The sequence below is a fragment of the Urocitellus parryii genome, chromosome 6 (genome assembly GCF_045843805.1).
Source record: "Urocitellus parryii isolate mUroPar1 chromosome 6, mUroPar1.hap1, whole genome shotgun sequence".
NCBI classification, from domain to species: Eukaryota; Metazoa; Chordata; class Mammalia; order Rodentia; family Sciuridae; genus Urocitellus; species Urocitellus parryii.
In genome coordinates, this window is record NC_135536.1 from 184,946,874 (window position 1) to 184,973,162 (window position 26,289).

Below are 26,289 nucleotides of genomic sequence, written 5' to 3' on the forward strand. Positions count from 1 at the left end.
GCAAATGTTGAGCTGGCTGCCCCCAAAGACCAGGTGCACCTAGACTGCATCATGTACCAAGGGGAGAGGATGTAATCATACATGGTGGTCACCCTCAGCAACTTACAAAAAATAAAAAGGGCTGGGGATATAGCTCAGAGGTAGACTGCATGCTCAGCATGCAGAAGGCTCAGGGTTTGGTCCCCAAACCAAATAATGATAAAGGTGGAGAGTCAGAAGATCAGTTATGGTATCACTTTCCTTGGGGGGAAGTTTTAACCAAGTGTTCATGCTCTTACCTGACTAGGTGCTAGCAACTTAGCAATAGTGACCTAGTAAAATAGTGACTGCTGTCAGGTGGTCACTAACTTTCCTGAAAATGATGGGCAGTGTCGTGAGCCAGCTTACTCCCCTCCATTGTCTCCAAGCAGTCTCTAGTATAACCTTCTGGATCCAGACAAAGGGTGTTTTGAGAAAAGAACTTAGAAGTCAAGCCCCAGGTTTGACTCCCTGCTTCTTCACCTCTTCCTGGGCAACAGGAAGTCTGACTACTTTCCAAGCCTCAGTTTGATTTAAGGGCAGGGGGGTGTGGGGACTCAGCACCTCACAGGGGTGTACACATTATCTATTCACGGCCTGGCACATGTAGCTGTTTATGTGGTATCTATTATTATTCTTCACCTGAGGAAAGAGGCAACGTGTGGCTTGGTCACCCAGCAGTCATCAGGACATCACCGAGGAGGAGGACTGATTTGGGTGCCTGGGTAACAGGATGGATAGGTCAACACAAAGGGAGAAAGATGACCAGCAGCTCCCGTGAAGAAACATAAGCCTGGTACCTACTACTAATTTCCAGAAATCAAATGCACATCATCATCTAAATACTCACATTCAACAGGTAAAAAGAAAAATATAGTCAAGCAAAGACTTTTATGATTGACAAAAAAAGGCTGTCCTGCTCTAAATTAGACCTGAGTTATGGTTTGGTCTGGAACACCAAGTTATCCTTTTAACCAGGTCTATGGTCATTCTTTGGCAGTTATCTTTGGCTATCAAGAGAAAGTTTTATTCCCCACTGAGTTTAAGGCCAACCTAAAAGGTAAACCAACACTTAACAGTTCTCTCCCAGCTCTAATGAGGTCAAAGTAGCAGCTGCTGCTTTAATTAACTCCTAGAACATGCTACTGACCACAAAGCCAAGGCCTTGACCTAAGAGGCCGTCCCAACCTGTTCTTACTGATGAAACACCAGGTGATTCATCTAGAATGAGATGAAACCATGGGATCTGATGATTCATAACACCACCCTGCTTTGAAGCATGATCTTCGCTTACTCAAAATGTTGGTATTATTAACATTTATGTATAATTCAGCATTCACGTGTATAATTCTTGAATGTCAATGACTGAGTTTCCTATTCACAGACAGACTTCATTCATTCTTAGGGGATGACCAACAGAAGGGACATTATCCCCAAACTTTAAAAGAGAGTTTGTTATTTCAAATTAATATCAAACTATCATCATGAGAAAAAAAAATAAAAACCTTTATTGGACTTTGTTACATTATTTTACAGTTTAGTATTGCTTTTATATTGAATTACATAATGCGGAAGAGGGGGGCACTGTAATGTTTTTGAAGTTTAGAACCTATAGAATTCTTTCTGGCTCCCCTGCTATTAAGGAACGGGAATCTGCTTTACTCTGGCAAGACCAAGGGCCAAACTCATTCACCCTCAAATCCTTTGCACTTTACTTCCACATACAAGCCTGACATACACGGCTGGTTTGAAGGACAGCAGTTCCAACCATTTGTTTCAAGCTTTGCTTCCCTCTCTCCACCTCTATGTTCATCTGGTTAATTCTATAAGAATACCTCAAATCCAGCCTCTACCAGATTCTGAACATCTGTGACCCTTGAATCTCATCCAGTCTCACTTTAACCCATAATGAGATTAGCAGCTCCTATCAAGAGTGCTTTAAGTGTGTTAAGCATTCTTCAAACCATCTAAGTACATCAGTACACAGGTTCTAGGTACCAATACTGAAGTTCAGAGAGGTAAAGTCATTTGCCCTAAGTCATAAAATGTGGTATGTACTCAGTAAATATTGGGCTGACCAGTTTGGCAACTGAAAAATGGAGAAGCTGCCAAGCATGGTAGTAGCCCAGGCCTGTGATCCCAGCAACATAGGAGGCTGAGGCAAGAGGACCAGAAGTGTGAGGCCAGCCTGGGCAACTTGGACCCTGTCTTAAAATAAAAAAACACTGGGGATATAGCTCAGTGGTAACATGCTCCTGGGTTCAATCCCCAATTTGGGGATGGGGAGCAAAGTTGGGGTGCAAACCTAAAAGCTTACTCCCAAGACTGTACTCATTCTGAAGGGACCACCTCTAATTTCCAGTGTTAAAATTTACCAAGTAGCCCTCACTCTCCTTCCCCCCATGTCCCCTTCTACTACTTTATTTCAAATTTCCTATGAACTGCTTCTGGTATCATCTCTCTATATCCATCCTCTCTGTATCAGCCCAAGTGACCAAAGACACAGTTTGCGCATGTTGCTCTGAAGATGCGCTCTGTTGCCCTCAACATTACAGTCCAAACTCTCATGAGGGTCTATAAAGCACTTCAGAACTCAGTCCCCATAGTCTCTCCCCGTCCATTCCGACTTCACTGAATATTTTTTCCCATCTCCCTGCTTTTAAGTGTAGTTCTGCCCATCCTCAGCAATGTTCTCCACTATCCCATGTCTCTCTAGCTTACTCCTAACAGCACTTCTCTAGGAAGTCCATTGTGACACCCTCTACCCCAGGTACCCGTCCTCCTGATTCCTGCAATCCCAAAATCACAGCACTAACTCACATCAGAACCACCCATCAGCTCATTTTCACACTCCTCTACACTGTCCAAGAAGGAAGAGCCTGTGGTCTGTCATATTTAAAGCTGTGTTCCAGGGCCTGCTGTGGAATAGACACCCAGTAAATCTTTGCTAAAAGAACTGCTTTATTCTACCTCCTTGTATGATGCCTCTCTGAATTATATTTCTTGACAGTGCCTTAACTATTCCTCATCTACCAAAGTCTTACCCAGAGAAGATAATCGGGATAATTTTTGAATGAGTTCAAGACTCAGAAGGAACAGGGGCATCCTGATGTGATGCTAGATAAACCTGTGACTGTCCAAAAATTAATGCATGGCTATTAACTCAGAAAGCTGTTAAAGAAAGGGCCTTAAAAGTTTAATGTCTTTCTATTATAATCAAATACCTTTATAGTGCAAATATATAACTTACATGCATTTTACTTTTACATACTCATGACAAGATCATTACATAGACATTGTGGTATTTCCCCAAATGAATCTTCATTTTAATCAAACCTACAAAGCATTTATTGAAATTAACATATCTGGCAAAGCCACAGACTTGTATCAAGCTGCATCAATGCTGTAGTATTAAAAAAGTAAATAAACTCAAGCTGTAGAAGCAGCAGCCTCATCAGCAATCACGCTTCTGGAGAAGGACCCACATACATGATCCTTACCCAAGAATGATGATGCAACACATCTCCAAAGAGTTTACGCACTGAACAATGTGCTTAAATCACACAATAAAGACTTTCATGGAGGGAAATGTCATATAAATGCATTTTTTCTTTTTAAGGAGAATGCAATAGAAATATATTAATGATAGCTTCAAATATCCAATATTCTTCTATCTTATATTTTAAACGAGATTTGTAGAACCCTACATATCTTTATAAAGAACTCTCTTCACAGCACAGCTGTAGTTCTCTTTAAAAACGCAAAAATGTTCTCTTGTGCTATATCCTTACAAATAAAAATACATAAAAACGAAAAGTTCAGATTCCGCATCAAGCATTTTCAATCTTGCTTTTTGATATAAACCAGAATATAGTCAAATTTGCAAAGCGTTCACTTAATAGTTTAGTCGAAGCAAACTTAAAAGGGATATGAGTTTTCAGCAAAGGTGAGACCTTTAGGAACTTCAGCAGTGTCCTTGGCACTCAGAAGTTCAGCTGAAATCCCGACTGGTGAGGACTAATGGAGCCACAAGGGTCCAGACATAAAGGAGGAGGCACACCCAGCTGGAGGTGATCTTGACCCACACAGCAGGCCACTTGCTGGTCACATTCTGGAACTTGGCATCAGGGCTAAGAAAACAAAAAGAGTCAGGTAAAGGAACCTGGTACCAGCATCCTGCAGACCCTAGTTAAGGCAAGAAAGTCCCCTGTGAAACCTTGCTGGCATTAGTACCCCAGTACATTTCTAGGGGAAAGTTAAAGAGGAAGCTATTTTTAGTTGTTATGAGGAAATATTTGGCCTCTCAAAATAGCATTTTTCCTCCTGTCAGCATGAAAGACTTCAGCTATTCTTTGGGTAAAATGCTTCAGGACCACTTGGCTGTTCTAATTATTGGTAAAAGTCTAGGTTAAAATGGGCCTCCCTGAAACGTTCCTTCCTTAGCACATTATTACTCTGACCAAAATATTTTGATATGGCCTTCTCTATGTACAGAGAAAACTTGTCTACAAAGATGGGTTAAGCTCCTATAAAATATCGTGATTTTTCTCTCTCAAATAAATCAAGTCTAGAAAAACTCCCAAAGTATTTTCACCGCAAAGAATTCCAAAAGGGTTTTAAATGCAGAGGGGAGAAAGTCCAAAGTCTTTCAGAGAGAGCACCGAGCAGAGCTTATTACAGGAGTAAAATAAGGGGTGATACGGTCAGGACAATAGATAAAGAATCACAGGCGGTCCAAGGGGCTAAGTGGTCTTCCACCTTTTTGTCTATGCCTCACCTGTACCAGCTGGTCAGTGTCATCATGATGTACAAGGAAGCCAAGCAGAGCATCAGATGGAAAAACGAGTAGCTATACTGCACTCCCTCTTTCTCATTGTCCACAGCCCGCCGAGGCTGTCCATCTTCTTCATCGTTGGCTCCGCTGGCATTGGTATCACCAAGGATCACGCTGTCACTCCCTGAGAGGGTCAGCTTGTTTACTTGGCTGTTGCTGGAAGTTCGGATGCTGGAAAGTAAGGAAGACAAATCAGAAAGGGGCCATGAAATGAACTGATGCCTTTGGCCTGCAAACATTATATTGTAGCTGCTCCAACTTTGGAGACTAAGGTCTCTGCTTAAAATTCTGAACTGCTGCCTGTCATCATAGGGCTGACCATACTTGCATCAGTTACGACCCCATGGCCCAACTCCCAAAGCACACTATGTTCCTATTACTTCAAAGGGCCTCTTCTATGCTTGGATGTACCACCCACCAACCTTTTCCCAGCTAACTTACTCATCCCTCACTTCTCTGACTCAGTGCCATGTCCTCTGGAAAGACTTCCCTGACATCAGCCCTCACTAGGCTGAGTTAGAGGCTTCCTCCCACCTCCCAATGCTCCCTAGGGCATCCTTCTGCCTCAGCACTTTTCGTTCCTGCCTTGTTCTTTGCTTACTAGGCAAAAGAACTCCCTAACAAGATGCAGAGTCATCTATGTGTCTCTAGCACTGCAGATGCTTACTACAAGCAGGAGTTAAATGACTGAATTAAAAAATACACATGAATGAATGACAAAAACTACATGACCATTTCAACAGACAGAAAAAACATCTGACAAAACCCAATGACCTTTCAAGATAAAAATACTCAAAGTAGGAATACACAACTTTCTCCAACTGATAAAATACATCAGTGAAAACCGAACCGCAGTGCTAACAGCATACTTAATGGTGAAAAACTAAAAGGTTCCTCCTAAGATCAAGAACAAGAGAAGAATCCCACTCTTCACTTGGCTATTTAATGCTATACCAGAAGATCTGGCCAGAATAATGAAGCAAAAGAAATGAAAGGTATCCAACTAGAAAGGAAGTAAAACCAACTCTATTAGCAGATAACTTGATCTTGTATGTAGAAAATCCTATGGAATAAACACACATAAACCTTTAGAACCAATGAATGAGCTCAGCAAGTTAGCTGAATACAAGATCAACACACAAAAATGAACTACGGGGCTGGGGATGTGGCTCAAGCGGTAGCGTGCTCGCCTGACGTGTGGGCGGGGCGCTGGGTTCGATTCTCAGCACCACATAAAAAAAAATAAAGATGTTGTGTCCACTGGAAACTAAAAAATAAGTATTAAAAAATTCTCTCTCTCAAAAAATAAATCAACTATGTTTCCATACTTGAGAAATGAGCAATCCCAAAGTTGAACAACTGTATCTACAATACCCTCAAATCAAATAAAACATTTAGAAATTTACAAAATATGTTTAAGATCTGTACACTAGTTAACTATAATCCACTGAAAGAAATTAAAGAACTAAATAAGTGGTCTAAATAAAAAAGATATAAATATTTCACACTCATAGACTGAAAGCCTTAATACTGTTAAAATAATAATATCCTCCCAAACTGATCTACAGAACCAATGTAAACCCTATCAAAATCTCAACTACCTTTTCTTTCTGGTACTAAGGATTGATCCCAGGGGCACTTCACCAATAAACTATTTCCCCAGCTCTTTTTATGTTTTATTTATTTTTTTCTTTTTTTTTTTTAAGAGAGAGAGAGAAAGAGAGAGAGAGAGAGAGAGAGAGAGAGAGAATCTTAATATTTATTTTTTAGTTTTCAGCAGACACAACATCTTTGTTTGTATGTGGTGCTGAGGATCGAACCCGGGCCGCATGCATGCCAGGCAAGCCACGCTACCACTTGAGCCACATCCCCAGCCCTTTATGTTTTATTTTGAGAGGGTTTCAGTAAGACGTCCAGGGTGGTCTCAATATTTATGACCCTTATTCTTCAGGCTCCTGAGTAGCTGGGATCACAGGTACTCAGGAGCCTGGCTCTGATTATCTATTTTTACAGAAACTGACAAGCTCATCCTAAAATTCACATAAAAATACAAATGACCCAAAACAATCTTAAAAAAGAACAATTTAGAGAATTCCAACTTCCCAATTTCAAAACTTACTGCAAAGCTATAGTAATCAAAACAGTTTGGTACTGGCCTAAGGTAAAACATACAAACCAATGAAACAAAACCACAGGCCTAGAAATAAAACTATTACATTTGTGGTCAACTGATTTTTGATAAAGATGCCAAGACAATTCAATGGGAGAAAGGAGAATTTCTTCAACAAATGGTCTGGGACAACTGAATAATCACAAGGGGAAGAACTGGAACCTCTACCTCAAGCCATATATAAAAACAATAAAAAGACAACCTAATTAAAAAACAAGTAAAAGCCTTAAATAGAAAATTAAAGAAGCTCTACCAATAAGCACATGAATAAGATGCCTACCATTAGTTAGAGAAACACAAATCAAAATCACAACAAAATGCTACTCCACTCACTCTAGTATGGTTACAATTTAAAAGGTAGACAATTACAGTATAATGATTAGGATATGGTCAAATTGGAAATTTTGTTGGGGGAACATAACATGATGCAGCCACTACATGGAGAATACTTTGGCAGTTCCTTAAGAAGTTAAATTGTTACCAAATAACTGAGAAATTCCACTCCTACCTATGTTCAAGAGAGCTAAAAACATACATCCACACAAAACACTTGTACACAAACATTAACAGCTGCATTTTTCAAAACAGTCACATAAGGGAAATAACCCAAATGTCCACCAATTGATTAACAACAACTGTGTTACAGCTACACAATGGGATCCAATATTTTCTTTTTTTTTTTTAAAGAGAGAGAGAGAGGTAGAGAGAGAGAGAGAATTTTTAATATTTATTATTTAGTTATCAGCTGGTACAACATCTTTGTTTGTATGTGGTGCTGAGGATCGAACCCCGGCCGCACGCACGACAGGCAAGCGCGCTACCGCTTGAGCCACATCCCCAGCCCAAGGGATTCCAATATTTTCTATTAAAAAAAGGAATAATTACTGATATAAGTTACTACAAGGATTAACCTCAAAACTATTCAGCAAAAGCTGTCAGACCTCACATTACTGCATTTAGTCAAGTGCCATACTATGTTTCAGTTGATGACAGGACTGCACATGACAGTGGTTCTATAAGATCACAGAACCTAATGACACTGGTGCCATCTCAGTTTATGTAATAAGCACACACTACGATGTTCGAACAATTAAATCATCTAACAACGCATTTCTCAGAGTATCCTTGTATACTCAGGACTATACATGAAATCTATGTATTTTACACACGTGCACATGTGTGTATGTGTATATAAATATATAAAAGTATTTATACAGTGTGAGCCATGACTACATATGGAACGTTTGAGTAGGCAAATCTACAGACACATGAAGTAGATTAGTAGTTGCCAGAAGCAGAAAGGAGGGTGATTGGGGAGTGACTGCTAACGGGTACAGGATTTTTGTACGAATGAAAATGCTTTCCTTTTGTGTTATTTTGTTGTGGTGCTAGGAATCAAACCCAGGACCTCCACATGTCAGACAAGTATTCTACCACTGACCTACACCCCTAGCCCCAAGATTTTTTTTTCTAAAAAGATAATCCATCCAGTTTTGAAAGCCACTATTGTATTCTCATTTCTTTCTAAGACTTTGAGGAATTATCTGGTGAGATGATATTCTGGACTTTAAGAAATACAGATCCCCCCTAGGAGCTGGGGATGTCACTAGGTGGTAGAGTGCTTGCCTAGCATGCTCAAGGCTCTGGGTTCAATCCTCAGTATCAAAAAAAAGAAAGAAACACACATAGCTGGGTAACTGAGGTGCATAAAGAACTTCTCATTAAAGAGAACTGTTTTTTCCATTCCTCAAAATAGTTTTAAAAGAAAAATACCTTCTTCATTCTATTATTATCTTTCATGAGACCCTTAGACTAACCACCTTTTAACTTACCTAGAATACAAAAGACAGAAAACAAAGACTGCAAGCCCTAGAAGATTTTCTGCATCCAGAAAGTGCGCCTTCTTCGATGGTGGAGCAGAGGTAGGGACTACAACAGTGGAATTTGCAGGAGTCATGGTTGGTGAAGCGATGTGTGTAATGATGCTCAGTAGGGTGGGGTTGCAGGATCGATCTGAAAATGGGAAATTTTTATTATCCATAGTTTCAGCTCATCTTGTTCCAAGAAAGAATTAAGAGATTGCCTATATATCATTCAGTGCTGATGTGAAACATGAGAATACTTCATCCAGCTGGAAACTCAGAAGTCAGTAATGTATATGTGCTGAAATTAGTGATTTAGTTTCAGAAAACAAGAAACGACAGTATCTGTCAAATTCGTAAACATCAAGCATGATTTTCCTGGCTTTATAGTTTACCTGAAAGATCTTTTTAGTTATATAGTACCAAGGCTTTATGCACACAAGTTTATCCTAAGCTTTAACATAGTTATTTAATAAAAATTAAGTTACTGAGCTGGGGTTGTGGCTCAGTGGTAGAGTGCTTGCCTAGCATGTGTGAGGCACTGGGCTTAATTCTCAGCACTGCATATGAATAAAAAATAAAGGTATTTTGTCCATCTACAACTAAAAATTTAAAAAAATATATCATGAGAGGGGGGCTACAATAATTGTTTACCTTTATAGAGTCCACAGAATGACCTATTGAGAACAATCCTATAATAGCTGTAAAAGGAGATTTTCTTACAGCTATTTCTGCCATGTCTATGACAACAAAGTAAAATAACCTTACAAAGGACCAAAACAAGGTCACTCTTGTGAAGAGCTCTTACTAGTGTCAAAAGGTCTTCCTAGGTCTTACATATGGGGAATAAAACATAAAAGGTAAATATCTGTAAATCTACAGTGACCACTGTTCAATTACAACATTTAAAATGTTGTTGTCTGTTTCATATTTGCTCTACCTCTAGTTTTTACACCCACCAAAGAGTTACTTTCCTATTTTCATCCTATGAAAGTGTTACTGACATTCCTTACCAGGTTCATTTGTCATGGCTGACCACGTGAGGTACAGGGTGTAGAGCGTGATGACAGAGGACTGTAGGAGGCCAGAACGAGGCTGATGTTCCTAGGGAATAAAAAGGAAAACTGCCAAAGGGATTGCAAAGTCTCTCTTTCTAAAAGCCAATGTGCTTCACTGCGATTTGCTGAATTGTTAGTAGCTGAGAACCTATTGATTTTGCTTGACAGTTGAAAGTGGACAAGTAACCTGTCAATCTAAGTTTGTTTGCAAAAGAATTAAGAAATATAAAACATCTACTGACTCTCAAGGCATTCTTTGATCCTGAAAATTCCTGTACATCACACAACAGTTTTGATTGTTTAGTCCCTTGTTGTAATAGGAAGAGTCTCAGCTCAGCTCTGTTACTAATCAGTGAGGTAATCCATCGCTTCTTTCACTGAGCTATATCCCAAGCCTTTTTGTTTTTTATTTTGAGGCAGGGTCTCACTAAGTTGCCCAGGCTGGCCTTGAACTTATGATCTTCTGCCTCCCAGGTTACAGTTCTCTCACTTTTAACCCAGAAGTGAAAACTAGATGTCTTTTAATATCTAAAACCGCAATGATTTTTTTTTTTTTTTTTTTTATCATGATGCTGGGGAAGGAACTCAGGGCTCTGTGCATATGAGGCAAGCATTCTACCAACTGAGCTACATCCCCAGCACAGCACGGTCTTAATGTTTTCCCATCAGAATAAGCACAATGTCTCTACATTTAGTTATTCTAAGGTATGGCCAATCTTCACGACCACTGAGGTACATATTAACCCTGTATAATGTTTAAAAAATGACCCTCAAGAGCATAAATCTTTGTTTTTAATATTAAAGTTAACTATTTCTCCTAAAATGTTAACTAATGACTCAATGATTCCCAAGACTTACATAGTTTTAGAAGATCTAAAAATTCTCAAGTTCCTCAGCTTTTTTTTAAATGAAAGGGAAATTAATCATGACAGAGGCACTCAATAACATAATATATGCTTATTAACTTGTAACTATGAAGACTGTAACATAATATGGAAAAATATTTAAAAGGGTAACTCAGACATAAATTCACTAAAGGGTTACTAAGTTTTTGAAATTAGTGTTAATTAAAAACTGTTCACAGGGCCAGGCATGGTGAAATCCCAGCAGCTCAGGAGCTGAGACAGACAGGAGGATTTTAAGTTCAAGGCCAGCCTCAACAACTTGGAGAGACCCTATGAAACTCACTGAGACTCTGTCTCAAAATAAAAATTAAAAAAGGGATGTAGATGTGGCTCAGTGGTTAAGCCCCACTGGGTTCCATCCTTGATATACAAACACAAAAACAATCTTTTCACAGCAGGAAGAAGCAGAAAACAACCATACCTGAATTTTTGGGTGGATCGATATAATGGAAACTACAATGCAGAGAATCAGATTAATACTGATGAAGAACTTGTTTTCTGTGCAGCCATCTGGTTTTGTGTAGTATGTGTAGAATAACCCAACAACGATGATTGACATGACATTAAAAAAGGTTGTAACAGAGAGCAAAGCTGGAAAAAGAGAAACAAATATAAATATCCACAATTCTCAGAAAACTTCTACAATGAAGACCTATTTCTTTTTTATACTATATAAAAATGAAGATGCATTAAATTACCCACCCTCATGGTGGTCAAGAATTTATAACAAAATTTCAGAAGCCCCAAGGTTAGTTTCGGGTTGTGTTGGCTCAACGTTAATTTCTAAAACCCAAGAAGCAAGTGAATTCACTTCCTGGATTATCTAATTTGGTTTCATTGCCTAGATTACCAGATATTTGGTCATTCCAGTTGGAGTAAACTGCTAATTTGACTGTTAAATAAGGAGTTCCAGAAGCTTTATATAGCTTAGATGATTCCTGGGCCCTCAAAATGGCACAATTCATAGGAAGCAATATGCCAGGAGGTGAGAGGGGTAAATAAAACAGGCATCTTTTTATAATAGTTTTTCTTCTGTGGCCACTGGCTACCCAAACTGTTTCCGATCACAATGAGAAAGTAGATCATTTGCTATTTCCAAATATCTACATGAATGCTTCTTTCTAGTCATAAGGTTAACCAAAAATTAATTACTTAATTCTGAAATTAAGAAACAGGAAGAGACTGTACAGTACACCAAGTAAACCTGTGTTCAATTTGAAGCAAAGACTTACGAGAGAAAATTGGTTTCTACTTATCTGGATGGATTTCACACGTTTAAAATTAAACTTTCTACATTAGGTCACCAGCACAGTTCTTAATGTTTTTCCATCAGAATAGAGATAAATTTCTCTATACTTAGCTACTCTTAAGGTAGGTACAGTCAATCTTCAACTCATAAAATTCTTCTAGAGTTATATGATCCAAAATGAATTATATAAAAATTTTCTAAATTAAAAAAAAAAAGTATAGCTGGGTATGGTGGCACACACCTGTAATCACAGTTACTCAGAAGGCTGGGTCAGGAAGGACTATAAGTTTGAGGCCAGTCTGAGAAACTCAGAGAGAACCTGTCTCAAAAAATATAAAAGGGTGCATAGAGGGGCTTGCCTAGCATGTACAAAGGCCTGGGTTCAATCCCCACTACTGCCCCACCCTCTCCAAAGGAAGGAATTATAGAAAACACAATAGATAAAAAAATAAAATTTTACTAGAATGAAGTAAAGAAGTTTAGGAGTTCCCAGCCCAACATGATGAATGATACAGAAAAATTTTTAAATCTTTTTCTTAAAAAAAAATAGTACTTCAAGTGACTAAGAATAGGGTAAATAAATAAATAAATTTTGGTATACTTTGCCATGGAATACCAAAGAATTACATGGATATTATTCCATGCAGCTATTAAATAAATACTATACATATATAGCATACATAATCCTGTTTATATTTAAACACAAAAATGTATGTTGCATTAATATATAACTGTTAGATAATAGTGGCTACATCTAGAATAGAAAATGGATTGCAGACAAGCAGGGAATTGCATGTTTTGTCCTTTATAAATATTTTTTTCTTTCTCTTTTGCAGTGCTAAGGATTGAGCCTGGGGCATGCAAGAAGGCACTCTACCACTGAGCTATATCCCTACTCTTGCTCTTTATCAATTTCTATCACTTGTGTTTATGGTGAATACAGTATTACTTTCCTTTACACACACACACACACACACACACACACAAAATTTGTGAGTGTATGTGTGTGTAAATACTTCTAAAATAAGCCAAATAAGTGAAATGAAAAACTGAGCAATTTGTATATGCACTAAAAGCATTTAAAACTCTTATGCACTTTGATCCTTCTCCTCCTGGAAATTTAGCCTAAGGTAACAATCAGAAATGTAATCAAACATATTAGGTATTTACTTCTGTACCATAAGCCAAAATAAGTTCACAAGCTATTTCTAAGTTCAAAAAAGCCAAATTATAAACCATTTACATGCACAATACATTAAGAAAATAAACAAAACCATGTTACACACATTTGAATTTCATACACAAAAAATATGCATGTACATGTAAAAAAAAAGACTAATATGTTAACAGTGAATAATTATTATTAGATAGTTGGACTACGGGAAATTTGTTTTCTCTTTCAGTGCTGGTGATTAACCGAGGACCTTACACGTCGTAAGCACATACTTCTCCTCTGAGCTACACTCCCACACCTTGAGAATTTTTCTTTTCTTTTCACCCTTATTTGTTTTTATATAATGCTGAGGATCGAACCCAGTGCCTCACACGTGGTAGGCAAGTGCTCTACCACTGAGCCACAACCACAGCCCCGAGAGTTTTTCTTTTGTGACAGATCTCTGTTTTCCAAGTTCTTGACACAGCATCTATTATTTATAATGGGGGATGGGACTGGGAATGAGAAGTCTCAACTGTTATTTTAAAAATGCAATAAAGCCTAATAAACAGAAGGCTACAAAGCCCCTCCCCATTATTAAATAGGCTTTAAATTCTATTCCCTACCTAGAAATGTGAAGTGTTCTTTTCCCACCAGAAAGCTTTCACAAGAGGTGTGGGGTCACACTCTGAATAAAGCAGTTACCCCTATCCACTTGAGGTATATGGGCAGCTGTCCCAAATGTAGAACCTACCTGATTTCCCTGTCCATTGAAACAGGTTTGCCCAAACCAGGAGTATGTCACTAAATATTTTCCTTATCTAAACACAGGTAGTTATATTATAAATCTCAAAATAAATTGGCTCAGAGAATCTATTGATTTAAAATATCTTTGCTGTTCCCTTCTGGAAACCCATTGGAAAATTTTAGTTTTTTTAAAAAGCAGCTCTAGGGCTGGGGATGTGGCTCAAGCGGTAGCGCGCCCGTCTAGCATGCACGCGGCCCGGGTTCGATCCTCAGCACCACATACCAACAAAGATGTTGTGTTTGCCGAAAACTAAGAAATAAAAAAATGTTAAAATTCAAAAAAAAAAAAAAAAAAAAGCAGCTCTATATTGGAGTTTATACATTTAATCACTGGAGATTTTATTGAACACTCTGTTTAATGCAGCAGCATGGCTGTCAGAGGTGAGTTTAGCTACTTACCGGCATACCAGACCCTTGGGTTTCCTTCTTCCATACGACTCACCCATGATTCATTCCAAGAGTGGGCAAAGTCTACCAAGAGTACCAGCTGGATGAGGATGAAGAAAGCAGCCCCCACCATGCCGACGGCAAACCAGACTACAAACCAAAGGAATGGAGTTATTCTTTCCCACAGGAGGAACATTTCAGAATTACTTTCAACATTCTGAACAGATTTCAATAGACATAGTTAAGACATTCTGGCCCCAGCAGTATAGCAAGACTACTACAATTCCAAACTCAAATAGCATTCTCTGAGCAGTGTTCTATTAGGTTTCAGACCTTTTAAAACTTGTTTTAGCTTGTGCCAAGGGAGCCAAGGGTCTGACATTCCAACTGGTTCTATATAAGTCCTTTCCTTTACTTTTATGGGTGGGAGATTGCAACAGAAATCCTCAAATGTTACTTGATGCCATGTTAAGGAAGCAGATTACAAATGAGATAATGGAATAGAAGAGTTACAAGTCCTCACATTGACAAGGTTTCTGATTAACTTTATTTTGCCAAGTAAGACGATATGCAATCAAAATATTACCAAAAGATTAGCATATGGTTCCCAAAAAGCTGAGAACAGGCTGAATGCCTCCTGGATTTAATCAATCACTGTTGTAATATTAGTATATCATCTCAGTTAATGGTTGGTTCTGCAAAATCATTAAGGAAAGTGTAGCTCTAAGTCAATCATCTATAAAACTGTACATCTTATAACTAACCCAACAGTAGTGAACCATACCTGAAGTGAAAGAGCCCCCAGGGATGTAGAAAGATCCAACCATGATACCAACAATGGCAGCAATTTTGAAAAACCAAAACCTATTAAAAACAAAAATGCATTTATGTAATATTATAATTTGAGTTCTTACACTGAGCAACATAAATTTCTAAATGCAAAAATAAAGCCTTAATAGCATTACCAAAATGAATGACTGGCTTATTCATTTGATATGAGGCTACTTCATTCAATATTTCATATAAAGGACATCAGCAGCACAGAAACAATGCAAATGTAAGAATCCACTTTTAGCACTTAAAGTAAGGGCTTTTCTAGAATTATGGGTTTTAATAGGGTTAGTACATACAGATCCATTAACTACTAGGTTTGTGAGAAAATTTATTACCAAATCCTCCATTTATAACACAGGACATAAAAACCTTGCCCACAATCACACAGCTTATTACTAGCAAAGCTAGGGCCAAATCTGACTTTCAGTGTATCATCTTTTTTTCAATATATACATCTTTTAGTTGTTGATAGACCTTTATTTTACTTATTTATATACAGTGCTGAGACTTGAACCCAGTGCCTCACACATGTCAGGCAAGTGTGCTACCACTGAGCCACAGTCACAGCCCCTCAGTGTATCATCTTTAATAATTGTCTTGCATGGCAGAAGAGAAATCACTGGCTGAAAGATCTCAGGCAAAATATATTTAACCTCTGAAATTCAATTACTGCACCTATAAAAAGGGAGATTACAAGAATTTACAAAACTGTTTTCAGTTTTCAAATGAGAAATATTATATGTGTGTGTGTGTGTGTGTGTGTGTGTGTGTGTGTATGGGAAATTGGTGATCAGGAGTAGGAAGCATTAAAATATGTAAATCAGCAGTCCATATATATATTCACTATCTTTTTTATACACTGCTTAAATGTGTCAAGTACATGTTTCTGTTTAAATATTTAAACAGCAGAAAGGAAAATGTGCGTTGTGTGTAGGGCTTAGCATAGTGTTTGACCTGTTCAAAAGTGTTCAACAGGGACAAGGATGTGGCTTGGTGGTAGAGTGCTTGCCTAATATGTGAGAAACCCTGGGTTTAATCCCTGGCACTGCAAAAAAAAAAAAGAGGGCAATAAGATAACTTCCTATCCCCTCCATGTTGTAGGGCTCCAGCTGAAAATGACATTAACAATTTCATGTGTATTATAATATAATAAAATCAAAAATACATCCAGCCTACTGATTGACATATTCTACTGCTTTCATCAGAATGGGCGCATTACCTGCTGAAGGACAGGAAAGGCCACACCATAATACAATGACAAACAGACTTACATACCCATTGTGTACTGCTGCTCTGGGATCTTTACTTGTTTTTACTTTTAACATGAGCAAAAAGAAGGCAAAGAAAAAGATGGCCAAGGCAAAGTTGATCCGATATACAGCTTTAAAACCGACCAGCACATCACAATCTTTATCTGCCTTTATATCAGCCACACTGATTTTAAATCCCCCTTCGCAGAATCCAGGAATCTGAGGGGGAAAAAAAAATTCCAAAGTTATGGAAATGTTCATGTTAATCAGAGATTCTATTTCACCATAGGAAAGCCTGGATTTATAAAACTGACCACTTCAGCAACTGCAAGGCTGGCTGTGGGATTTTTTTTTTTTTAAATATTTATCTTTTTTTAGTTGTAGTTGGACACATTACCTTTATTTTATTTATTTTAATGTGGTGCTGAGGATTGAACCCAGGGCTTCACACATGCTAGGCGAGCACTCTACCGCTGAGCTACAACCCCAGCTCCAGCTGTGGGATTTTTGTCTTTTATTTCCCACCGACCAACAATATGGTTTCCAAAGAGTATAAACAACTTGCACTCAAAAACAAAAGTGCTCTCTTATTTGCTAATAAGGTCATCTCAATTTTCCCATGAGATTTTCCAACTATCAAAGATTCCTTCCAAAGGAGAAGGACTAATCCTGCTTAAAGTTTAAATCTACAAGGAAAAAAAAAAAAAGGCTTAGGATCCCTTTTAAATTCTGTTTTCTCTGGGTTTTGAAACCAGAGCCTGAATCTGTTCATTCTGACAACCTTTATATCTGAAAAAGGACTAATGTCCTAACAACCAAGTCTTGGCTACACTTAAAAATAATTTAAATACATAAAATTAAAATTACAATGATCTTGACTGAATATAACAGTAAAAACAATTAAACTGAAAATAAAATTTAAAAGGTATCTTATCCATCTACTACAAAAAAAAAAATTTTAAAAAAAGTCAGCATGTTAAGGGTACTGTTATTTCTACTTACCTTCTTCAGCTGAGTTTCCATCCCTTCTGTCAGCATGATACAGGACACAGCAGTTCCCAAGAGGAGAATAAAAGCATAGATGAGTCGAGTCACAGTGGAATTTTTAGTGTTGGGGCAGCAACTACACAACAAGCATGATGCGCCACTGCAGAGGCAGGGGACCTGCAGAGAGAACATCACAAGCAGTCTGAGATCTCCTTCAGTGTTCTGGAGTCAATGTTATCTCTGCCACTTTACCTCAGCAAGTTACATAATCTAGTTCTATTTCTCCATCTGTAAAATGGATCTAACAACAGAATTTTCCTCTCTTCCACTTTGCCGAATTAAAAATGAGCATTTAACATAGTGTCTAAAACAAAGAGCCCAATAATTATATCCAGAGAGCATATTTTTTTGTGTTGTAACAATGTAAGAAAGATATAAACTTAACTCCATTTGCTGTTTCCTGAGAATCCCTAGTTGCCAAAGTTGTTTCAGCAACCTCTTAAAAAATAATGATAGAGAGCTAGGGTTGTGGCTCAGTGGTGAGTGCCTAGCACGTGTGAGGTACTGGGTTCAATCCTCAGCACACATAAAAATAAATAAATAAATAAAGGTTCAAAATAATGATAGAGGAAGAATGCTTGCCTAGCATGCACGAGGCCCTGGGTTTAATCCTCAGTACTGAAAAATAATAAAAACAACAGTCATTTAGCTCCATTCAAGAATAACAAAGAGATTTCTCAAAAAGTTAAATATGTATGGTGATACATACCTATAATTCCAACCCTGGGGAGTTGGGGGTCACAGAATTACAAGTTTAAGGCCAGGCTGGAAAACTTAGGGAACACTGTCTCAAAATAAAATAAAATGGTCTGGGGCTATAGCACAGCAATAGAGTGCTTACTTAGCATGCACAAGGTCCTAAGTTCAATCCCCAGTACCAAAAAAAAAAAAAAAAATCAAAACACAGAATTACCATCTGATCAAGTTTTTCCATACCTCAGTATAAACACTCAAAGAAAATGAAATACTTATTTATACAAAAAGATAAATGTTCCCAGGAGCACTATTCACAATCAACAAAAGTAGAAACAACCCAAATATTCATTAACTGCCAAGTAAATAAGGTATAAGTAAAATGTGGCATACCCATACAATGCATTATTCAGGTGTATAAAGGAATAAAGTACTCATACATAGTACAATATGGTGTGTGCGTGTGTGACAAACATGACATTAGTTAGTAAAAGAAGCAGACATAAAGGGTCACATACTCACTGTATTATTCCTAAAGAATATGGAAAATAACATCACCCAAGAAAAGAGAAATGCAGTCCCCAGGGAGAAAAAGAGGACAGTATGATCTGGGAGGGGAGAGGGGAAGGCAAACATTAGGCCCTGGGCTATGGTCTTTCATCCTTTCCCAAGGACAATGGGTCCAGAGAGAAAAAGTAAACAAAGGGGCTCTGGGCTGTGGATTTTTAACCCAGTAACAATGAGTTTCAAGCTTTTACAGCTGTTTTCCTGAGTTAGATTTTTAACCTGCACAACTAGTTTCCTGACTGCCCAGGAAGTCCCAAGTCTCTAATGATTAAGTCACACTAAACATTCTGCTATGATTAACTTTCATTAAGACCTATAAAAAGCAGACCCCTCTTATAACCAGTTACCATTTTCTCCCATGTAAATGTGCCATGTGTCATTCGATGCAGCCTACTAAAGTCAGCTTGCAGATCGTGAGGTCTGGTTTCTTTTTGGGTTATTTTTGCTTACAATTCCATTTATATGAAATATTCAGAAACATAAAGACTAGGAGTTGAGGAAAAGGGGAATAGGGAAATGTAGATGTTCTGGAATTAGATGTGAAGGCAAGACAATACTAAAACCACTAAATACCACTGGATGATACACTTTAAGAGAGTTTAAGATTAGCCAGGTGTGGTGGCACACACCTGTAATCTCAGTGACTAGAGAGACTGAGGCAAGAGGATCACAAACTTGAGGCCAGCCTCAGCAACTTAGTAAGACCCAGAGCAACTTAGCAAGATCCTGTCTCAAGGTAATAAGCTTGGGGATGTAGTTCAGTGGTAAAGCATCTCTGGAACTCAATCTCCAATACCAAAAAATAAATAAACAAATAAGAGTCAATATTATGCTATGTGACTTTTACTTCTGATAAAAAAAAAAAATCAGCTCAAACAAGCAACCCAGGGGAAAGGATATAATTTGAAACATTTATATACATACTTGATTAGGAAATTGCTTGACTGGCTTTTGACAGGTGAGGTTATGAAGTCACTTGACACAAGTCAGGCTAATTCAGAATTAGCAGAAGTAGATGTAAACAATGGATCACTTTGGTTTTACAATATGGTCCCAATAATAATTTTTTGTTTTTAACAGATGATACCTTGTGTGAACTTCACCAGGATTTTGTAAGGTTTGGAGCAAGCTGCTAAACTTAATAGCCTAGTTTTCTCATCTGTAAAAAAGAATATAATACCACCTACCTGAACAGGGTTACTATGTGAAAAATATGACGACGTCCAGAATATAAATATACATTGAGTCCCTTCTATATATTTATTGTGTAATTCCAATAGCTAGTAAGAAACAGACCAAGCCAGTCTCAGGCCCAAACACCAAAATGAAGTCTGTATCTGGTAACAGAAATACAGAAATTTTGACCCAGCATAATGGTACATACTATAATCCCAGTAACTGGAGGGAAGGAGCAAGACCCTCCCTCAAAAGTTAAAAAGAGCTGAGGGTGTAAGTGCAATGGTAGAGCACTTGGCTAGCATGTATGAGGCCCTGGATTAAACCGCCAGTGCTGCAAATAAATAAATAAACAGGCAAAAACTGGCACTAATTCTTCAGGCTTATTTTATCTATACTCACACACTATCTCCCTTTAGCTATGTTTTGCCTGACAAATTCAAACAATTTCACAGTAATCACCTACTGTCTGTTATGAGTTGATCTGTGCTCTCTCTAATGGTGAATTCCTAATTCCCAGTATCTCAGATTGTGACCAATTTGGAAACACGGTCCCTGCAGATGTAGTAAGATAAGGCCATATTGGTGTATAGTGGGCACAAAACCCAATATGACTACTGTCAGTCATAAAAAGGAGAAATGTGGACACAGATTTGCAACACAGGGTTGCGATGTGAAGATGAAGACAGAGCTTAACAGTCCAAAGGATATCAAAGACCACCAGCAAACCCAAGAGAAGATATGGCAGGGAAAAGATTCTCCCAAATTCAGAAGGAATCAACCTTGTTGACAACCTTAACCATTCTGTCCCATTGTCCCAGATGTGGAAGACTTACAAAAACTTAAAATGAACAACAAATATACTGCTTATGGCAACTGAAATATTTGACTATTATTTTTGCAGAACTGAAAATTTGGACTTAATGAGTTAATCTTGGACTTCCAACCTCCAAGAATTGAGACAATAAATTGCCTTTGTTTAATACCTTATTATACAGTCCTAGCAAACTAATACATCCATTTATTTACCAACTATCATACCTGTAACTAACCACCTTTAGTGTTCTATCTCCTGCACCTTTACATAGTAAAAATGAGTAAATGTGCAACAAACCTGTCCTATGTGTTATACCATTTCCCTTTTCCATTGAAAGACAACTTTACTTTTTCAGGTGTTGGGGCCCAAAACCCAATCATCCTGGATGTCTTTTCATTTTCCAAAATCCTCAACCAGTTTGTCAGCGCATCAGCACCATCGTCAAAGTATAACCAGGATGTGACTTCCTTCATAGCATCCTTCACCATCACCTTGGTTCAAGCTACAGCTATCGACTCTCATCTGGATTATGTATAAACTCAATCTCACTGCTGTAGGGACCCAGTGGGGCCCCTGAAGTGGTATAAAGATTACTTTAAGCTGAAGACACTGGATAGTCAATAAATGCAGGGAGGAAAAGGCCCTTCTCAGAACTTTCCTCAACTGACTAGAAGCAGCAACTCCTGGAAAAACACCTAGGCTGCCATATATTCCTGTTCCAGGGGAGTTTAAAGAAGTACCTTTCACCTCTGTAAACAAGCATTATTACAAATCTTATCTGCCATTTACCCTCCTAAAAACTCTGTCTTTCCTAGGGGAATAAAAACAAAACAAAAAAACAACTATTTGTTCTTCCTATAGAAGCCTCTTTATGTCCCCTATAAAGTCAGGGATATAAGCTCCTTTGAATTACTCACTAACTATTCCAGTGTGTATGTCTGCTACAAATTATAAACTCTTTTTAGAAAACCCAAAAACAGGGCTGGGGATGTGGTTCAAGCGGTAGCGCGTTTGCCTGGCATGCGTGAGATCCAGGTTCGACCCTCAGCACCACATACAAAGATGTTGTGTCCGCCGAAAACTAAAAAATAAATATTAAAAAAACTCTCTCTCTCTCTCTCTTAAAAAAAAAAAGAAAAGAAAACCCAAAGACAAATGGGATGCAGTGGTACACAATGTAATCCCAGCTATTTGGGAGACTGAGACAGGAGAACTTCAAGTTTTAAGGCCAGTCTCCACAATTTAGTGAGATACTCTCAAAATAAAAAGATCTGGGATGTAGCCAAGTGGTGAGTACCCCTGGATTCAATCCCCAGCACCACAATAAGTAAATAAATAAATAAGACCCTGTGTCAAAATAAAAATTTTAAGAAAAGGCTGAGATGTATCTCTGAGGTACAGCACTGCTGGGTTCAATCTCCAGTATTATGGGGAAAAAAACATTAAACATCTATATTTTTTTCCCTCTTGCTAATCTCTCTTTTGTGAGTTTAGGAGGGAGTTTTTCCTTCCCTATATTGTTTTATCCTTACGTTGCCACTATCTATTCCCCACACAGCAACTAGAACCAATCTTGTTAAAACACATGTCAGATTATGTCAATCCTCTTTTCAAACTCTGCAATGGCTTCCCTTATCACTTAAAAGTAAAAGCCAAAGTCCTTAAACTCTGTAAGACTGGGCTGGGAATGTAGTTCTGTGGTTCAGGGAACATGTCTTTAGCATGTCCAAGGTCCTGAGTTCAAAAGAGACAAAACAAAACACAACCCAGTAAGACCATATAATGGATATCCATGTGATTTCCATTTGTTTTTGTTTCTGTTTTTGTTTTCTCTTGCTGGGGATGGAACCCAGGACCTCCAGCATGCTAAGACAAACACTCTACGGCTGAGTGAGTCCCCTCCCCCCAGTGCTGCCTTTCTTACTTAATTTCCTGTTATTCTTCGAACTTACTCCACTCTGGTATAATAAACTCCTTGACATTCCTACTGAATAAAAGGACTGATAAATATAAAAGCCATTTCTAGATATAGCATCAATTAAAATCCTTGTTTGAACTCAAAGCCAAAATGTTTTTCAGGTTATCAAGATAGGAAAGACATTTTGTTTCAAAATACCAATCAATTCACTCCTTAGTATCAATATTGTCAAGTATACATTTTAACTATTTTGTAAATAGATTTACTTCATTAGTGACTGTAAAAATCAACTAGTGAGGGCTAGTAGCTCAGTGATAGTGTTTGTGTAGCATGTGTGAGGTACTGGGTTTGATCATCAGCACCACATAAAAATAAAGGTATTGTATTTATGTACAACTAAAAAATTATTTTAAATCAACTGGTAAAGATTTTTCGGTTTAATGTAATAGAAAATAAAAAAAACTGTAAAGTTAAGAACTACTTCGTAAAACTTGGGGTGTACTGGATGAACTACGTAAAGTGAATTTAGCATTAGATGAACTACATAAAGTGTATTTAAGTCAAGATCAAAAAACTGCTCAAGAAACCCCTAAATGGCCTAACTTCTTTTTTCTCTTAAGATAAACAACCTTAAAAGATAGAAAATATTTTCTGTCCCTAAGAAACAATAGTAGAATGTGCTGAGACCGAATCTTTGGTCAATTGCATCATTTAGGGAATTAAGAAACAATTAGGAAATGATTCAAGGAACCATGCTCCTCTGAAGCAGAAATAAGGAAATTCAACATATTCTCTTTCAAAAATCCTAACATCTTCTTTTCAAAATGTTTACCGTTTACAAAGTGATTCACTTTGTCACTTTATCTGCACAACAGTTCTCGATGTGAGGAATAACAGTGTTTTTCCTCACAGAAAAATAACCTGTACAGGTCCCAAAATGTTAAAGGCCACAGCCTCCAGTTTTGGTGAGCCACCCTTGCACCAGAACCGCAGGCAGGCTTTGGTTAAAATCCCAATCCTGCTACGTACTCCGTAGCTTTGGCAAATCCCGTGTTATGGAATAAAAACATGATTCAAACCGCCCAAAATTAAAGGACGGCACCTTAAGAAGAGCTTCCAAATGAACCCACGGCCCCCCGCGGCGGAGCTCCCATTCCTTGGTACCACTCCAGCGCCCAAGGAACCTAGAGTCCAGAAGGTTCGCGGGGGCGGGGCAATCGGAATTGTAAACAATGGCAGTTAGGCCTCCCACGTTCCTCCGTGAATGCGGAAGGCGAACCGAGCAGCTCCAAGCCCACCTGGGGGAATCGTAGACTGTGGCCTAGACCCTCGAGACCTCCGCAGCCCCGGGCCTAGCTCCTTCTCCCGCGGGCACCTGGGGCCGTAGCCCGTTCGGATCTGGGATAGGGACCATTGCCATTCCCTGAATACCACAGGTCCGTCGAGGACACAGGACTCCGAACTCACCCAGCTGGCGAGGGAGAAAACGCCCAGCACAGCCCCCATGGTGATGCTGTGATGGAGGTGGCCGGTCCGGATGGAGGTGCTCACACGATGTTAACTGCCAGCTGAGGCGTCGCCCCAGAAACGCGACGGTATCTCGGGCCGGAAGTACAGCCCACCCCCGCCCAAGACGCGCGGTTTGCGTCATTGCGTGGTCCCGCCCACTATCCTCCGCAGTAGCTGCCTAGAGGGCACCTGTGATTGGCAGGAGATGGGAGAGGCGTGGCTAAATCTGCCTTAGGGGGCAAGACCTGCAAAAGCTGCTTTCCTATGTATATTGTATTACTGGGAGGCTGATCTGAAGATCTGGGGTGGCGGGAAGTGCATAGATGCGCACAAAGAGACACGCTGTCTACCCTCGTAGAACTTGTGACCTAGGTTGAGGAGACTGACGATAAACATAAATGCATCAAGCCATAGTGTGATGAATACTGTGAAGAAGTAGTATAGGGAATATTTTTTCAATAAAAGAATAGCTTAGTGGTAGAGTACTCTGGGTTGGATACACAGCACCGGGGAGAAAATGCATAATTATATATATTATATTTGTATATAAGTTGTATGTATTTTATAAAATTATATGTATAATTAAATATATATTTAAGTGCCCACTTTATAAGGGAAATATAGATTAGTTGGGAAGTAGTCATAGAAGTCTTTTCTGAGTAATTTATATTTGACTTGTGAACAGAAGAATGGATCCAAGAAATGTTTCCTATGTCAAAGGACAATTCTGGGTTCAGTTCAGTACTGGGGAAAAAAATAACGTCATTATGTTTTTTGGTGGTCATAAACTGAACTTTCTATGAAGGGTAAAGACAGATGGCAGAAGTTGGAGCTGTTAGAAAACATGCCTTCTTGTGGGTTCTGAGATTATGGTTCAATGTTTTCTTCTGGAAGGGCCAAGTGAAGTTAATGAAGCTACAAATGATCAATCCTGGTAAACAGTGAAAACTGGCAAGCTTTGTAGGGTTTCAGAGGTTGAGTCCATAGTGAAATACACCCGAGATGAAGCAGAATATAATGATAGAAGGGCACAGCACAGGAAAGCAGCCACATGGCAACTAGGAATCATCACTAATCCGATAAATAAACATGTTTCAAGCAAATTGAGATTTCCCCCTTCTAGGAACACAGGCTTAACAGATAAGCATCCTACAAAGCAAGTAGAGATAACCCTCCTGAGCAGCTGCAACTCCTGGGCACCAAAAGGAGAGTCCCCTCAGTGGCAACCTCCTTGCCACTTGACAAAGCTCTGTGTACTGTACAAACTCCTCAACTTTCACCTTTATTCTTTTCCCCCTTTGATCCCAAGCCTGTTGCAACACCCAATGCCCTTAAATCTGTCTTCCAGGTGTGACATACTGGAATTAATGGTTCCTTTTCCTGCTTCACCATCAACTTCTCCACCTTTTTTTCTGGGGGTTTGAGTGGCCAGACCAAGTTATCAGGGATCCTGGAGTTCAGCTTCTATCTGGGACCCTGGTAACAATTACACAGGTATCTGCTGAGTGCAAGTTCAGTACCAAGCAGTACATTACTAGGCTATGCATGATTAATTGCTAGGGCAATTGTAACAGAGTCTTAGAAGCGGCTTTTGCTACAAAGCACTGACTCTTCAGTTGGGCCTGCAAATGTAACTAAGAGCAGGATTAAGCCTGGTATCTCCACCTTCATTTTGTATCTTCCTGCCTTGCTACCTTAAACTTTGGGTCAGATTACTGCTCAGCTCTGAGCATGTAGGCAGGTTAATCACTTAAGTCTGTCTAAAAATTGGTATTTCTAGGTTTGTGACCCCTATATTTACATAACCTATCTAGTCCCCCTTCAAGACTGAAGACATCAAGATAAGAATAAGGCATTTTTATTTTTAAGAGAGAGTGAGAGACAGAGAGAGAGAGAGAGAGAGAGAGAGAGAGAGAGAGAGAGAATTTTTTAATATTTATTTATTTATTTTTTTTAGTTTTCGGCAGGCACAACATCTTTCTTTGTATGTGGTGCTGAGGATCGAACCCGGGCCGCACGCATGCCAGGCGAGCGC

General features: G+C 38.7%; 1 protein-coding gene across 1 annotated transcript; it reads right to left on the reverse strand.

Annotated features, from left to right (window-relative positions):
* Nucleotides 1-1,507: 1,507 nt before the first annotated feature.
* Nucleotides 1,508-24,367, reverse strand: Serinc3 (serine incorporator 3). Its single transcript, XM_026383172.2, has 10 exons — nucleotides 24,213-24,367; nucleotides 17,530-17,691; nucleotides 16,553-16,746; nucleotides 15,228-15,307; nucleotides 14,456-14,593; nucleotides 11,269-11,438; nucleotides 9,898-9,988; nucleotides 8,855-9,035; nucleotides 4,796-5,023; nucleotides 1,508-4,148 (listed from the first exon to the last, which is right to left on the reverse strand). The coding sequence occupies exons 1-10, from the start codon at nucleotides 24,249-24,251 to the stop codon at nucleotides 4,010-4,012; spliced, it is 1,422 nt and encodes a 473-aa protein (XP_026238957.2). The 5' UTR covers nucleotides 24,252-24,367; the 3' UTR covers nucleotides 1,508-4,009.
* Between the last annotated feature and the right edge of the window lie 1,922 nt (nucleotides 24,368-26,289).

Bases quoted from the DNA above. Each gene is read 5' to 3' on its own strand.
- Serinc3 (XM_026383172.2), bottom strand. From the start codon at position 24,251: ATGGGGGCTGTGCTGGGCGTTTTCTCCCTCGCCAGCTGG. The intron at 11,439-14,455 runs GTAAGTAGCTAA...CTCTTTTTCCAG, and splicing joins CCCAAGGGTCTGGTATGCCG to CTTTGCTCTCTGTTACAACC. The intron at 4,149-4,795 runs GTGAGGCATAGA...TTGTTTTCTTAG, and splicing joins ACACTGACCAGCTGGTACAG to CCCTGATGCCAAGTTCCAGA.